This window comes from Tamandua tetradactyla, chromosome 2 (genome assembly GCF_023851605.1).
Source record: "Tamandua tetradactyla isolate mTamTet1 chromosome 2, mTamTet1.pri, whole genome shotgun sequence".
In the NCBI taxonomy this organism is placed as follows: Eukaryota; Metazoa; Chordata; class Mammalia; order Pilosa; family Myrmecophagidae; genus Tamandua; species Tamandua tetradactyla.
The window spans coordinates 44961118-44978254 of record NC_135328.1 but is presented as its reverse complement, the minus strand read 5'-3'; the positions used below and the strand labels follow the sequence as shown (position 1 = coordinate 44978254).

Sequence of the window (17137 nt, the reverse complement as noted above, 5' to 3'; positions counted from 1 at the left end):
AGTAAAAGAGAATAAAGAGAAATGAGAACAAAATACAATGTCTAAATCTTACTTGGATCTTGGTTAGGAAAAAAGCTTTAAAGGACTTTGCCTAGAATTTGGGAAAAAACTGAATGTGGACTGTGTTTCAGACATTACTGAATCAATGTGAAATTTCTTGGATGTGACTGTGATGTTATGGCTATGCTGTAAAATATCCTTCTCCTTAAGAAATACATGCTCAAGTATTTAAGAGTGAAGTATCATAATGTTTGCTACTTACACTCAAATGGTTCAGTAAAAATAAAATGCATGTGTGTGTGTGTATGTATTTAGAGACCAAGAAAAGAGAGATGTGAAGAGAGAGACAAAAAGAAAATTTGGAAATATATTAACTGGCAGATTAGGTGAAGTGCATATGGGTATTCACTATATTTTTCAACTTTTCTGCAGATTTGAAAGTTTTCAAAATAAAGTTGGAGGGAAAAAGTCTTTGCTGAATGAGTGAATGAATGAATGAATAAAATGTCACTAAAGAAGCTAATTTCTCTGCCTTCTTCCCACCCCAATATTATATATTCCAAAACAAATATTAATGAAAGCGGCTACTTCAGCAAAGATAAAATGTACCTAAGGATTCAACCAAGAGTAAAAGTCTATAGAGTCTTCCCGGTAATAAAAATGAAGTTTATCTTTGCACTAATTTTCAATACTGTCATTTATTTTCACCAAGTTTCTCTTCTATGATGACATTAAGTACAAAACTTCCAGATTGGGAATTAAAATTCAAGCCCGAGAGTCTGGCTAAACCATGCTTAAGTGTAAAGATAATATAAGCTGAGGAAGGTCATGTGTAGGTAACAAAAGAAACCTAACTACTCACATGAAGAAGCAGCACAGCAGCAAGAAATGACTGGCCCTGGCAATAGCCAATTTCTTCGTCATACACAGAATAAGCCTAGAAAAAAACCACAAGAGGTAAAAATGAATGGAGCTGCTTGTGGGACAGTTATTTTACAGGGCTTTGAAAACAGGGGCCTGGTAGACATACACCCCACTGTAGCATTTTGACAGTCAATGAATGATGCCAATATTTTCTTCCAATTTTAATTTTTTTATTTATAAAAACTTGAAGTGACCTTCTTCAGAGTTGGGGTGATGTTCTAAAGTCAACTTAGACAGTACCTCACACATAGCAGACACTCACTAAAAACTGTAAATGTCATTCATTTTTCCTTCTGGGAAAAAGTCTTTCAGCAAAGACACTAAAATGTAATTCTTTCACAATACCAGTAATAACTTCTCTGATAAAAGGGATTACTCTGAAGCTATTTGTGGGTTCTGCTAGAATTCTTATTTTGTGTTTTTCTTAGCAGCAGATGATTACTACCCATCTCCTCTGAACATTATCTTTAACAGAATATTGACTTCCCAAATTTCTTAAGCTTTGCTTTGGGTTTTTAGCTGTTTTTCGGAGCCCTGTTTTTATGATTAATGCTTATAGTTCTCATATAAGCTGTGATGAAAAGGACACCCCTATAGATTCAAGATGTTATTCCATGTTTGACAGTTGGTGACTGTCCCTTAATTCTTCATTTATTCTTTTGTGTCAAGGTTCCTCTATGTTCCAACAAATAAATTTAGAATTGGATATTTCAACATTCAGATCACTTAGGCATTATGTTATGCTAATAACATATCAACAATCTGGTTAATGCATATATTTGGTCAAGCTATAGCTTTTAAAAATATACATATTATAACCATACTTTCAGAAATTTAGGTAAAATTCAATGGAATCTCATTATACCCCAATTTCATCAAAGCTTATCTGATGAGAGGAAAACAGTAATAGAAGTACAAATACTCTTCCAAAGACAAGATGTGTATAGAGGGCTTTAGAAATGATCTATTTGTAACAAAATAAGGCACCACATTACACGTATCAAATAAGCAAAAACTAACAAATGTTATAGCAATGTTAAAACAGTGTTAAAAATTAGTGGTAACGTATGCCAACCCAGCTTTTTACAAAGCATTTTTTTGTTTTGTTTTGTTTTTTACATAAGCAGGCTCCAGGAATTGAACCCAGGTCTCCAGTTAGGAGGCAAGAATTCTGCCACTGAGCCACCAGCACACCACCCTTTACAAAGCAGTTTCACAATATTTTTGAAGGTATTAATCAAGAGTTTACTGGTTAAGAAAGTGTACTCTTTAGAGTTAATCAGATTTGAGCTCAAATCCCACAGCTGCTTTTGTCTATGTTGTATCTTGGGCATATTACTTACATTCTTTATTTGTAGGATGAGAATATCAAGAGTATTTTTCACCAAATTGGTATATTCTCATTTTGTCCTCAGTACATGAATTGTGTCCCCAAAAAGGGTAGGTTCCAGCCCTAATTCCCAGTCAAATAAATATGTCTCCATTTGGAAATAGGTCTTTGAAGATATTATTAGTTAAGACGAGATGAAACTGGATTAGAGTAAATCTTAATCAATATGACTGATGGGTCTGAATGTGGGTTCTGCTGAATGTGGATTCTAACAAACTGTAAAAGGCATTTAGAGAAATCAGAATACGGTACAGCCATTGGATGGCATTAAAAGAATTATTTTTAATTTTGTTAGATGGATAATGAGGTTAGTTATTTACGATGTCCTCATTTTTTAGAGAGGCACAGAAAAGAATTTAGGAGTATGATGCCTGAGATTTGCCTTTAAGTACTTCAGGAAAAAGAGGAAAAGGACAGATGATGCAACTGTGGCAAAATGTTGATAAACACTGAATCTGGGTGGAAGATATATATGAACTCAGTATACTATTCAATTTTTCTATATGTATAAAACATTTCATAATAAAATGTATTTTTAAGTGAACTCTAGACACATTTTGTCTGATGAACATGACAAACTTATACGTAGACCAACTGGCAGCTGGAAATTTAGACATTGAGAGTAGTGGTGGCAACTAACGCTTTGAGGGTAAAAGGGAGATAATGTAGAGCTATAAGAGTTATGGTCTGAGCACCTAGGAGAAGACTTCTGTTTGAAAGCTTTAAGAGCATAATCATGAAGGGGAAAGTCAAGAGCAGAGAGAAAGCCAAGAAACATCACCATGAGACAGAAAGTAGAGTGCAGGAGGGTAGGGAGTATGCAATGAGGAAACGCAGTGAACACAAGGTTTCCTTCTGAGAAATTTTGATGTAAATGAAAAATGGCTGCAATGGTCACTTGGTGGGAAGCACGACTGAGAAGTGTCTAAGAAAGGATGATCAGAGAATAGGATTAAAATAGAAATCATACCTTTGTGGAAATCTATGGGGAAATAAAAATTAAACCCAAGAACTTGTCTCTAAACTCTAACTGCCCTTTATAATTTAAAGCATCCAGTTTATCACTGGAGATCCTGTCCTTTATTGCTAGCCTGCCCTAAAACTAGTTGTTAGTTTTGCCTCCTTGATAATAGTTCGTAAGTTCCTTAAGGACATGTTTCATGCTTTGCCCATAATTACGACATAGTAGATGCTCAATGACTACCTGATTAGTTCTTAGGGGAGAAGACTAATGATTAGTTCTGAGGAGAGAGGAAGGTTGAAGAAATCTGTTCCCAACTCCTTCTTTTAGCTCTGTGACTCTAAAGTACCGAAATCTATTTAAAAATGGATTACCGAAATTGAACAGGTGATTATTTTCTTTACAGTTTTCAGATACAGATCTTTGACAAAAACAAGTATTTCCCACCATTTATGTCACAGTGCCTAAGGCTCCACCTGGATGCCTGCAATGTAACAGAACTCATAGGCTCTTAACATAAAACCAAATTTTGAAAGTCTAAAGTGGAGCCAGGGTACTGTCATCTAAAAATTCTAAGCTTAAAAAGGGAAAAGAAACCACACCACTTTATTTTTTTAAATTATTTTCTGTTCTTTAATGAGTCTAAAGTTGTATCGTGACCTTTGAGCTTAGGAAGTATTCTTTTTCTGTGTTCTTGAAAAAACAAATACAAATTATACTCTGTAGTTTTTTCTTATATAATTTCAAAGAACCAGAACCACCACTCAAAACTCGGTCCTTTTTTTGGAGACATGTACTACCTTGCATATTTTATATAAGGAATCTTGTCCATCTCCTCCAGTGTCCTTAAAGTAGTCATGGGCTGGGAATGTTCGGTTAATATCCCTGGTGATAGCACTATCTTGGGGAGACTCCTGTGTAAACATAAGGAAAGAAAGGGTTTAATGGTCAACTACATGTTCATTCAGATCTATACAACAAGTTCTTCCCATTTACATACTTTAAAATATTGCCAGGACATACAGACACGCATGCCCCATGGCTATTGCCTCTTCAGAGACCAACCACTCAAGTAAAAACTAAAACAAATGTAAGGGGTAAAAAATAGAAGAAAAGCAACTTGTTTCACACCATACACCTCATGTTATATTCCATCTTGTGCAATGACGTGCAGCTGGGGACATTTCTATTGTGAGAGCGGACATGTGCTTTGGGAAAATGTCACATAGGAAAACACTCAACCTAATTTCAAAGGATGGAGATAAGTGCTCCTGTTAGAAAAAAATGGGTGTAAAAACTGCTGCTTTAATTGATCTTCTGGCATGAAGCCCATATGTCAGGTTTTCAAATAGAACAGATAAGTCCCTTAATTGGGGACTTAATTTGGGTATATTCTAAGAGCCAATGGCAAAAGAGCTTATTCTTTGGTGAGTCTACATCATATTCAGCATACCATCAAATAGCCTAATACTTCCGTTTCAAGATGAAAAAAAAATGATATTCTTCTCTTGTCCAGTAATTCCTTTAGACTTTCATGTTTCCAGGGCTATGAATACTTTCTAGTTATTGAATTTGAACCCAACATTATGCTATAAAAAGCCTATGATCTTTCTTAACCAATGTTCAAAGACATTGCCAAACTACTTTACAAAGAGCTGTATTGGCACATAGTACTACTAGTTGTCAACACAGTAGTAACAATAGCTAAGGCAGTTCTGTGATCCCTGACAAAAGGAAAAAAACCCAAGGTGAGATCTAAGAGTGCATCAGCTCATTGCCTGGTAGGAGCTTCCAGGCTGTAGCACATTGGAATGGGACACAAAACAGATCTGAGAATCGGGGCGGGGGGGAATGTCTATCCGAGTTGAAGAGAAAGAACAGAATTTGGGGAGGCCAAAGTGGCTAGAATTTCAGAGTACAGTACTGGAAAAGGAAAAGTAGAACAGAGAGGCCAAAAGAGACACTTCACGGGGTCTCCATGAGTCATAAATCACAAAATAATGATAAACTGGACTTCACTGAAATTAAAAATGTTCACTACTCAAAATCTACCATTAAAAAACATGAAAAGGCAAGGAATGGACCAGGACAACATATATATAAAACATATCTGATAAAGGAGTTGTATCCAGAGTCATATATATATGGATATATCTTTTTTTAAAATATTTTTATTAACAAATCTTCACACACATACGGTTCATATATGGTATACCATCAATGGCCCACAATACCATAACTTAGTTGTGTATTCATCACCAAGATCATTTTTAGAATATTTGCATCACTCCAGAAAGAGAAATAAAAAGAAAACTATTAAGAAGACAACTTGATTTTTTTAAAAAGGGCAAATGATGGAACAGATACTTCACAAAAGAAGACATACAAGTGGCAAGTAAGCATATGAAAAGTCATTAAGTTCATAGTCATAAGGGAAATGCAAATTATAATCACAACGAACTTCCAGTACATATCCACTAAATGCTAAAATTAAAAAGACCCAAGACACCAAGTGTGTTAAAGATGTGAAACTGGAACTCCCATACAATTCTACTGGGAATTCACAATAGTACAACTACTTTGAAAACAATCTGGCAGTTCCTTATAAGCTTACCGTACAACCCAGGAATTCCACTTCTAAGTATTTACCCAAGATAAAAGAAAACATAAATGCATACAAAGACTTGAATTCAACTGGTCATAGCAGTTTTATTCATAATAGTCAAAAGTAGAAATAACCCAAATGTCTTTCAGTGGGTGAATAAACAAACAAACGTGGCATATACATACTACTCAGATACAACAAAGAAAGAAAACATTCCTGTGCATACCATGGATGAATCTCAGAAACAAGGGAAAAGAAGCCAGAAACAAAACACTATATATTCTACAATTCCATGTATATGAAATTCTAAAAAAAGGCAAAACCATGTTATAGAAAGCAGATCAGTGTTGGCATGAGCTGTGGGTGAAAGAAGAGAAAGATTATTAAGAGGCATGAGGGAACTCTTTGAAGTGACAAAAACCATCGATCACGTTTTATGATGGTTTCACTACCGTAATACATTTGTTAAACTCATTGAATTGCTCACTTAAAACTGGGGAATTTTATTATATATAAATTACCCCTGAATAAATATGAAATTAAAAAAGGGCCAAGATGGCAGCTTAGCAATGTGCGCGTTTTAGTTTTCCTCCAGAACAACTACTCAATAACCAGAAACAGTACAGAACAGCTCCCAGAGCCACGATAGTGGCCACACAGTGTACCCTAGTCTGCACCAGCTGGACCAGCTGCGAGCCTCCCCAGAACCGTGAGCTCCCGAAGCCGTGGTGGCCGGTGCCCGGCGCCCCTCCCCAACAGGTGGCTGCCCAGAGGGAAAGGAAAGAGACTCTAACAGCAGCAGGGGTTGAGTCCAACCACACAACAATTGTGGCATTAATTAACAAATTCTGACTACTAAAAATAGGCCCCCAGCTCAGGCGAACCTGGTCAAGGAGGAAGTTGCTTACTGGACTAACGGAAAAAGAGGAAAGAGGAGGAAACAGAGGTTTTTGTGGCTGTTTTCTACGAATACTTGGCTGCCTCTGGATTCAGTGGTGGGACAACTTGGGGGGCAACTGCCCCAGGCATAGGCAGAAATGGACTGCTTTCAGGGCTGTCTCTCACCTGTACCTTCCCCAGGGGAGGGGTGAAGCCCAACTCAGGTGGAATCCCTCCTTCAAGGAATTCAGACCCCTGGGCTTGGCAATTTGCAGCCATTAAAACCAGCCTACAACGTCTCCTCTGTCTCCACTACACCCCCAGCAGGGAGAGTCTTCCAAAGTTAAAGGAGCCCCAACATCTTTTGCTGGAGGGACCCGCAGGCAGACAAGCACCACATACTGGACAGGATAAGAAAAACAGAGCCCAGAAACTTCACAGGGAAGTCTTTAAACCTGCTGGGTCTCACGCTCAGGGAAAACTGACCCAGGTGACTTCTTCCCCCTGATAGGACACCAGTTTAGTTCGGGAAAACCAGGCTGGAGTCTATAATACCTATGTAGACCCTCCTAAGGGTGGGGAGGGAAAAGGCACCATACAAGCAGGGCAAGGAACAAGAAAACAAGAACTGAAATATTATACTCTGTTAAACAAAACCTAAGCTAGAGGTCCAGAAAAAGCTGAACTGAAGGTCAAAGAACAGATAGAAAACAAACTCATCTAGCAAGAAAACCCTAGGTAAGATAAGTGAAAGCAATCTCTTATTACCTTAATTTAAGGTAATTAAATGTCTAGATGCTAGCAAAAAATAAACTAATTAAGGTAATTAAGGTAATTAAATGTCTAGATGCTAGCAAAAAATAAACCACACCAGGAAAACTGAAGATATGGCCCAGTCAAAGGAACAAACCAATAGTTCAAATGAGATACAGGAGCTAAAACAATTCATTCAGAATATACAAACAGACATGGAAAACCTCATCAAAAACCAAATCAATGAATTGAGGGAGGATATGAAGAAGGCAAGGAATGAACAAAAAGAAGAAATGGAAAGTATGAAAAAACAAATCACAGAACTTATGGGAATGAAAGATACAATAGGAGAGATGAAAAAACCAGTGGAAACCTACAATGGTAGATTTCTGTCGGATTAGTGAACTGGAGGATGGAACATCTGAAATCCGACAAGAAGCAGAAAATATAGGGGAAAAAATGGAAAAACATGAGCAGGGACTCAGGGAATTGAATGATAATATGAAGCACACAAATATACGTGCTGTGGGTGTTCTGGAAGGAGAAGAGAAGGGAAAAGGAGGAGAAAAACTAATGGAAGAAATTCTTACTGAAAATTTCCCAACTCTTATGAAAGACCAAAAATTACAGATCCAAGAAATGCAGCGCACATCAAAGAGAATAGATACAAACAGACATTCTCCAAGACACTTACTAGTCAGAATGTCAGAGCTCAAAGTGAAAAAGAGGATCTTGAAAGCAGCAAGAGAAAAGCAATCCATCACATACAAGGGAAATCCCAGTAAGACTATGTGTAGATTTCTCAACAGGAACTATGGAGGAGAGAAGACAGTGGGATGATATATTTAAATTACTGAAAGAGAAAAACTGCCAACCAAGAATTTTATACCCAGCAAAATTGTCCTTCAAAAACGAGGGAGAAATTAAAACATTTTCAGACAAAAAATTACTGAGAGAATTTGTGACCAAGAGACCAGTTCTGCGAGCAATACTACACGGGACACTAGAGACAGATACGAAAAGACAGAAGAGAGAGGTGTGGAGAAGAGTGTAGAAAGAGGGAAAATAAGATATGACATATAAAATACAAAAGGCAAAATGGTAGAAGAAAGTACTATCTGTACAGTAATAACACTAAATGTTAATGGATTAAAAAACAGGATCCTTCTATATGCGGTCTACAGGAAACACATCTTAGATCCAAAGATAAACATAGGTTGAAAGTGAAAGGTTGGGAAAAGATATTTCATGAAAATAATAACCAGAAAAGAGCAGGAGTGCTATACTGATATCCAAAAAATTAGACTTCAAATGTAAAACAGTTAAAAGAGACAAAGAAGGATACATATACTAGTAAAAGGAACAATTCAACACGAACACATAACAATCATAAATATTTATGCACCGAACCAGTATGCCCCAAAATAAATGAGGCAAACTGAAAAGGGAAATAGACACATCTACCATAATAGTTGGAGATTTCAATTCCCCACACTCATCAATAGACAGAATATATAGACAGAGGATCAATAAAGAAACAGAGAATTTGAATATTATAATAAATAAGCTAGACTTAAGAGACATTTATAGGACATTACACCCCACAACAGCAGGAAACACCTTTTTCTCAAGTGCTCATGGATCATTCTCAAAGACAGACCATATGTTGGGTCACAAAGCAAACTCAACAAATTTAAAAACATCGAAATCATACACAGCACTTTCTCAGATCATAAAGGAATGAAGTTGGAAATCAATAATAGGCAGAGGGCCAGAAAATTGGTAAATATGTGGAGGCTCAACAACACACTCTTAAACAACCAGTGGGTCAAGGAAGAAATGACAAGAAAAATCAGTAAATATCTCAAGGCAAATGAAAATGAAAACACAACATATCAAAACTTATGGGATGCAGCAAAGGCAGTACTGAGAGGGAAATTTATTGCCCTAAATGCCTATATCAAAAAAAGAAGAAAAGGCAAAAATACAGGAATTAAATGTCCACTTGGAAGAACTGGAGAAAGAATAGCAAACTAACCCCAAAGCAAGCAAAAGGAAAGAAATAACAAAGATCAGAGCAGAAATAAATGAAATTGAGAACATGAAAACAATTGAGAAAATCAATAAAACCAGAAGTTGGTTCTATGAGAAAATCAGTAAGACTGATGGGCCCTTAGCAAGACTGACAAAAAGAAGAAGAGAGACAATGCAAATAAATAAGATCAGAAATGGAAGAGGCGACATAACTACTGACCCCACAGAAATAAAGGAGGTAATAACAGGATACTATGAACAACTTTATGCTAATAAATACAACAATGTAGATGAAATGGACAAATTCCTCAAAAGTATGAACAACCAACTTTGACTCAAGAAGAAATAGATGGCTTCAACAAACCAATCACAAGTAAAGAAGTTGAATCAGTCATTAAAAAGCTTCCCAAAAGAAAAGTACAGGACCAGACGACTTCACATGTGAATTCTACCAAACATTCCAGAAAGAATTAGTACCAATTCTGCTCAAACTCTTCCAAAAAACTGAAGTGGAGGGAAAGCTACCTAATTCATTCTATGAAGCCAACATCACCCTCATACCAAAACCAGGCAAAGATATTACAAAAAAAGAAAACTACAGACCAATCTCACTAATGAACATAGATGCAAAAATCTTCAACAAAATTCTAGCAAATCGAATCCAGCAACACATTAAAAGAATTATACATCATGACCAAGTAGGATTCATCCCAGGTATGTAAGGATGGTTCGACATAAGAAAATAAATTAATGTAAATACACCATATCAACAAATATAAGCAGCAAAATCACATGATCATCTCAATTGATGCAGAGAAGGCATTTGACAAAATTCAACATCCTTTCCTGTTGAAACCACCTCAAAGGATAGGATACAAGGGAACTTCCTTAAAATGACAAAAAGAATATATGAAAAACCCACAGCTAATATCGTCCTCAATGGGGAAAAACTGAATACTTTTCCCCTGAGATCAGGAACAAGACAAGGATGTCCATTATCACCACTGTTATTCAACACTGTGTTAGAAGTTCTAGCCAGAGGATTAGACAAGAAAAATACAAGGCATCAAAATTGGAAAGGAAGAAGTAAAACTATCACTGTTTGCAGATGATATGATACTATATGTCGAAAACCCTGAAAAATCCACAGCAAAACTACTAGAGCTAATAAACGAGTACGGCAAAGTGGCAGGTTACAAGATCAACATTCAAAAATCTGTAGTGTTTCTATACACTAGTAATGAACAAGCTGAGGGGGAAATCAAGAAACGAATTACATTTACAATTGCAACTAAAAGAATAAAAAACGTAGGAATAAATTTAACTAAAGAGACAAAAGACCTATACAAAGAAAACCACAAGAAACGGCACAGAAGACCTAAATAGATGGAAGGGCATACCGTGTTCATGGATTGGAAGACTAAATATAGTTAAGATGTCAATTCTACCTAAATTGATCTATAGATTCAATACAATACCAATCAAAATCCCATCAACTTACTTTTCAGAAACAGAAAAATCAATAAGCAAATTTATCTGGAAGGGCAGGGTGCCCCGAATTGCTAAAAGTATCTTCAGGAAAAAAAAAGAAGCTGGAGGTCTCATGAAGGCATATTATGAGGCCACAGTGGTCAAAACAGCGTGGTATTGGCATAAAGATAGATATATTGACCAATGGAATCAAATAGAGTGCTCAGATATAGACCCTCTCATCTATGGACATTTGATCTTTGATAAGGCAGTCAAGCCAACTCACCTGGGATAGAACAGTCTCCTCAATAAATGGAGCCTAGAGAACTGGATATCCATAAGCAAAAGAATGAAAGAGGACCGTATCTCACACCCTATACAAAAGTTAACTCAAAATGGATCAAAGATCTAAACATCAGGTCTAAGACCATAAAACAGTTAGAGGCAAATGTAGGGAAATACCTCATAAATCTTATAATTGGAGGCGGTTTTATAGACCTTACACCTAAAGCAAGAGCACTGAAGAAATAAATAAATGGGAACTCCTCAAAATTAAACACTTTTGTGCATCAAAGAACTCCATCAAGAGAGTAAGAAGAAAGCCTACACAATGGGAGACAATATTTGGAAACGACATATCAGATAAAGGTCTAGCATCCAAGATTTATAAAGAGATTGTTCAACTCAACAACAAAAAGACAGCCAATCCAATTACAAAATGGGAATAAGACTTAACAGACACTTCTCAGAAGAGGAAATAACAAATGGCCAAAAGGCACATGAAGAGATGCTCAACATCCCTGGCCATGAGAGAAATGCAAATCAAAACCACAATGAGATATCATCTCACACCCACCAGAATGGCCATTATCAACCAAACAGAAAATGACAAGTGCTGGAGAGGATGTGGAGAAAGAGGCACACTTATTCACTGTTGGTGGGAATGTTAAATGGTGCAACCGTTGTGGAAGGCAGTTTGGCAGTTCCTCAAAAAGCTGAATATAGAATTGCCATATGACCCAGCAATACCATTGCTAGGTATCTACTCAGAGGACATAAGTGCAAAGACACAAACAGACATTTGCACACCAATGTTTATAGCAGCATTATTTACAATTGTAAGGAGATGGAAACAGCCAAAATGTCCATCAACAGACGAGTGGCTAAACAAACTGTGGTATATACATACGATGGAATATTATGCAGCTCTAAGACAGAATAAACTTATAAAGTATGTAACAACATGGATGGACCTTGAGAACATTGTGTTGAGTGAGACTAGCCACAACTAAAGGACAAATACTGTATGGTCTCATTGATATGAACTTTATTAGTGAATAAACTTGGAATATGTCGTTGGTAACAGAGACCATCAGGAGATAGAAATAGGGTAAGATATTGGGTAATTGGAGCTGAAGGGATACAGACTGTGTGACAGGACTGGATACAAAAACTCAGAAATGGACAGCACTATATTACCTAACTGTAATATAATTATATTAAAACATTGAATGAAGCTGCATGTGAGAATGATAGAGGGAGGAGGGCTGGGGACATAAATGAAATCAGAAAGAAAGATAGATATTAAAGATTGAGATGGGATAATCTAGGAATGCCTAGAGTATATAATAATAGTGAAATATACAAGGTACAATTTTAAAAATGCTTTTGCATGAGGAAGAACAAAGGAATGTCATTATTGCAGGGTGCTGAAAATAGATGGTAATTAATATTTTAAAATGTCACCTTCTGTGTGAGACTAAAGCAAAAAATGTTTATTTGTTACAAAACTTATCTTTTGACTAGTGCATTTCCTAATATACTCATGTAGATAGTTTGATTGAACACCATAAGTACTTGGAATCTCAGGTAGGACATGAGATTTTGTTGGTTTGTCCAGAGTGGTGCCCCGATGAACCCTAGAGTGATTTGATCAGTGAGTGGAGAAGTGTTTGCAAAGCCCCCTTCAGGGAATGGTGAGAGCGGGGAGAAATTCAACTTCCCCAAGTTGAATTCTTGATATTCTCACAAGCAGTGTGGACAACCAAAGCTATAGGCTGAGCCCCCAGTCTTGGGGTTTGTTCATATGAAACTTAACCCCACAAAGGATAGGTCAAGTCTACTTAAAATTTAGACCTAACAGTCACCCTCAAGAGAGCCTCTTTTATTACTCAGATGTGGCCTCTCTCTCCAGCCAACATGACGAGCAGTCTCACCACCCTCCCCCCTCTGCGTGGGACATGACTCCCAGGGGTGTGGACCTTCCTGGCAACGTGAGACAGAGATCCTGGAATGAGCTGAGGCTCAGCATCAAGGGACTGAGAAAAACCCTAGAATGAGCTGAGAATTAACATCAAGGGATTGAGAGAACCTTCTCAACCAAAAGGGGGAAGAGTGAAATGAGACTAAGTGTCAATGGCTGAGAGATTCCAAACAGAGTCCGAGAGGTTATCCTGGAGGTTATTCTTGTGCATTAAGTAGATATCACCTTGTTGTTCAAGATGTAATGGAGAGGCTGGAAGAACTGCCTGAAAATGTAGAGCTGTGTTCCAGTAGCCATGTTCTTGATGATGATTGAACAATGATATAGCTTTCACAATGTGACTCTGTGATTGGGAAAACCTTGTGTCTGATGTTCCTTTTATCTACCATATCGACAGAAGAGTAGAACATATGGAATAAAAATAAATAATAGGGGGAACAAATGTTAAAATAAATTTAGTTTGAAATGTTAGTCATCAATAAAGCAAGGGGTAAGGGGTATAGCATGTATAATCTTTTTTTTCTCTGTTATCGTTTTATTTCTTTTTCTGTTTTCTTTTTATTTCACTTTCTAAATCGATGCAAATGTTCTAAGAAATGATGAATATGCAACTATGTGATGATATTAAGAATTACTGATTATATATGTAGAATGGAATGATATCAATGTTTTGTTTGTTAATTTTTTTAATTAATAAATAAAAAATGCAAAAAAATATATAAAAAAAATAAAATTAAAAAAAAAGATACTCAGATAAATGGAAAGAGCCCCAGAATAATTTAAGGCCTTTTGATTTTAAATACTCCCATTACTACTCCATGTATCTACCTACCTACCTACCTATCCATACACACACAGAACAATTCATATTTTTTTAACTTTTATATTCAGGATATTTCATTAATCAAACAAGTAATTCTTTGCATAAGTAAAATGGTCACAGTATGATTTGACACAAAGGATTAATACAAAGGGAGATCCTTTTCTCATATCACTCCCAGCCACCCCATTTTCTCCTGAAGATCTGCTATCAGTTTCTTACAATTTGAGCCAGAAATAAGGTCTCAGCCTACATATGTGAATTTCTGTAGACAAATGATAGCATTTGATGCAACATTTTTGTAATTTTCTTTCTATTTTAATGCAATTTTATCAGTATATATTCACATACCAAAGTGTACAATCAATGATTCACAATATAATTATATAGCTGTGCATTTATCATCACAATCAACTTTTCCCCCTTTTTTTGTGAAAAATAACATAGATACAAAAAAAAACCCAATAAATTTCAAGCATAATGCAACAATTAGTTGTAGAACATATTTCAGAGTTTGGTATGGATTACAATTGTACAATTTCAGGCTTTTAATACTAGCTGCTCTAAGACACTGGAAACTAAAAGAAATACTAATATAATGATTCAGCAATAACACTTATTGATAAACCCCTACCTTCTGTGTATAATTCCACCATCTCCTTTGATCTTTCTCCTACTCTCTAAGGATATTTGGGCTATGCCCATTATAATTTTTTTTATGTTGGAAAGGGCTGCTGATAATATGGGATAAGGGGTTGGAACTAGTTGATGTTCTGGACAGACTGGCCACTGTGCATTCCAGGACTTATCTGGTCTAGGGACTCATTTGGAGGTTGCATGTTTCTGGAAAGCAACCCAAGTTCAAGATTTGTAGAATCTCATATCCTCACCAATTTTTTTTTCCTTTTAAATATTTTTATTGATAAATCTCCATATACATACATTCCATACATGGTGTACAATCAATGCCCTAGGTGTTTTTTAGGGTTGGCAGGAATAGTTTTGGTTGGGGTTTGGCAAACTATGATAGGTAGCAACGTCTAACTAACGACTATGTAGGAATGGCCTCCAGAGTAGCTTCTCGACTCCATTTGAACTCTCTCAGCCACTGATACCTTATTTGTTTTACTTCTTTTCCCCCTTTTGGTCAAACAATCCATATTTAACATTTACATCAAGGCCTTAAAACCAGGGACATAACTCATAGACAGACAACATGGGTTTAAAACCTAGTTCAGTCTCTTACTAACTCTAAATAATTTTAGGCAAGTTGATGTTCTCTGGCTAATACCGTCTACCTTATACACTGTAGTGAGAGGTAACGTAAAATACGTATTTGTTATATATGTTTATATATTTATGTAAATTTGAAATACATAAAGAGCCCCAAAAGAGTATGTGACATATACAGAAGTATACAGAAGACACTTGTACAAGTAAAAGCAAAGTCCCCAGCACTACTGAGATCTAGGGCTGTCTTCTGTCTGAACACATTCATGCACACACACGCATGGCACTGACAAATAGTTCTTAATAAACGGCATACACACACACACATACATAGCATTTAGAATACATATTTTTATTTTTGTATCTCTTATCTTACCTATAGGAGTATTTACTTAAGGACAGAAACTATGATTCAGTTTCATAACCTCCTCAAAGCCTTAGCACAATCCACAGTACACAGTCAATGCTTGATAAATATACCTAATAAAAGTCTTAGGATTAAGCAATGGCAATAGGTACGTGGTCAAACCAGAATCTCTAACGCTATGTTCAATTCAATCTAAGACCCATGTCAATGAGGTACCAAATGAAATATGTAAAGAACTTTATTAATTGAATAATTAAAAGACATTCCAACTAAATATAAGAAATAAAAACTAAGCATGCCCTAATATTGAATGATAAACAACCAAAATGTATAAAACAACAGGGAAAAATAAATAACTGTTGAAATGAAATAGAGCAGGGATTATGTAAAAGTAAAGACTACGAATCTCTGAGCTTGAAATGTGAAATGAACCATTCCACAATTATCAAGAGGAATGACGAGGGTGGGGTGGGACTATATATCAGAAATATATACTATATTAATGTGGGTCAAAGAATTTCTGCTTATAAAAGATACCATTAAGAAAATAAATAGGCAAGCAATATACATATAATATATATGTGTCTTTACTAAGTAAAAATGTTAAATTTTAATGAAATTCAGTTTATCATTTATTTTCTCATCAGAGTGAGATAAATTTTGATTGCATCGCAGTTTTAGGATTGTAGCTGCAACTATTTATGGCCCATTGCTGGTTGTTTGAGCATAAAATGATTAGAGATTTACTAAATATTAATATTTCTCCTTCCAAACCTCAGTCATAAAAGGTCAAGCAGCTTCTGCCTTCTCTGCTGGGAACTTCACTCTTGGAGCCCTGAGCCACCATACAGGAAGGCTGACTAGTTTAAGGCTAACATGCTGGAGATGCAAAGATGGCCTTCAGTTGACATTCCTAGCTGAACCCAGCCTTCCAGCCATCCTCTCTGAGCTGTCTTGTGTCTTCTAGGCCAGTTGTAAATGACCTCAGTCCACACCAGAATGGAACAGAATCATCTCCCAGCTGAGCCCTGCCCCAAATTCCTGACACCCAACATTTGTGAGACACAATAAAACAATTGTTTCAAGCCAAAAAAAAAATAATAATAATAATAATAATTAATATTTCTTAATCACCAGAAAGTAATATACACCTAAGGCTCCACTGTATGTTGCTACTTCACATTATATGTTTCTTAAAAATTATAACTAAGTTCAGGAGAACTATATAATTCTAAAATGAAAAAAAAAATCTTTAAGTAAAAAGAGTATCAAATGTTGGTGATTTTGGAGAATTTCTCATATTCTCCAAAGGAATGGAGACAACAAAATCAATAGGCCGCTGAGCCCTTGATCTTGGGATTTGCCCCTATGAAACTTATTCCAGAAAAGGATAGGCTAAGTCTACTTAAAATTATGCCTAAGAATCACCCCCAAAGAACCT

At 36.1% G+C, this 17137-nt stretch overlaps 1 protein-coding gene across 9 annotated transcripts in view; it reads right to left on the bottom strand.

The window, feature by feature from the left end:
* The window catches only part of RABGAP1 (RAB GTPase activating protein 1), a 241405-nt gene that overhangs the window by 54866 nt on the left and 169402 nt on the right, over positions 1-17137 (bottom strand). For all 9 annotated transcript variants that reach the window (XM_077144151.1, XM_077144178.1, XM_077144188.1 and 6 more), the window contains 2 exons: positions 4076-4189; positions 863-937 (listed from right to left, as the gene is read on the bottom strand). In XM_077144151.1, the coding sequence (XP_077000266.1) occupies positions 863-937; positions 4076-4189 (189 nt within the window). The remainder of the gene's footprint in view (positions 1-862; positions 938-4075; positions 4190-17137) is intronic.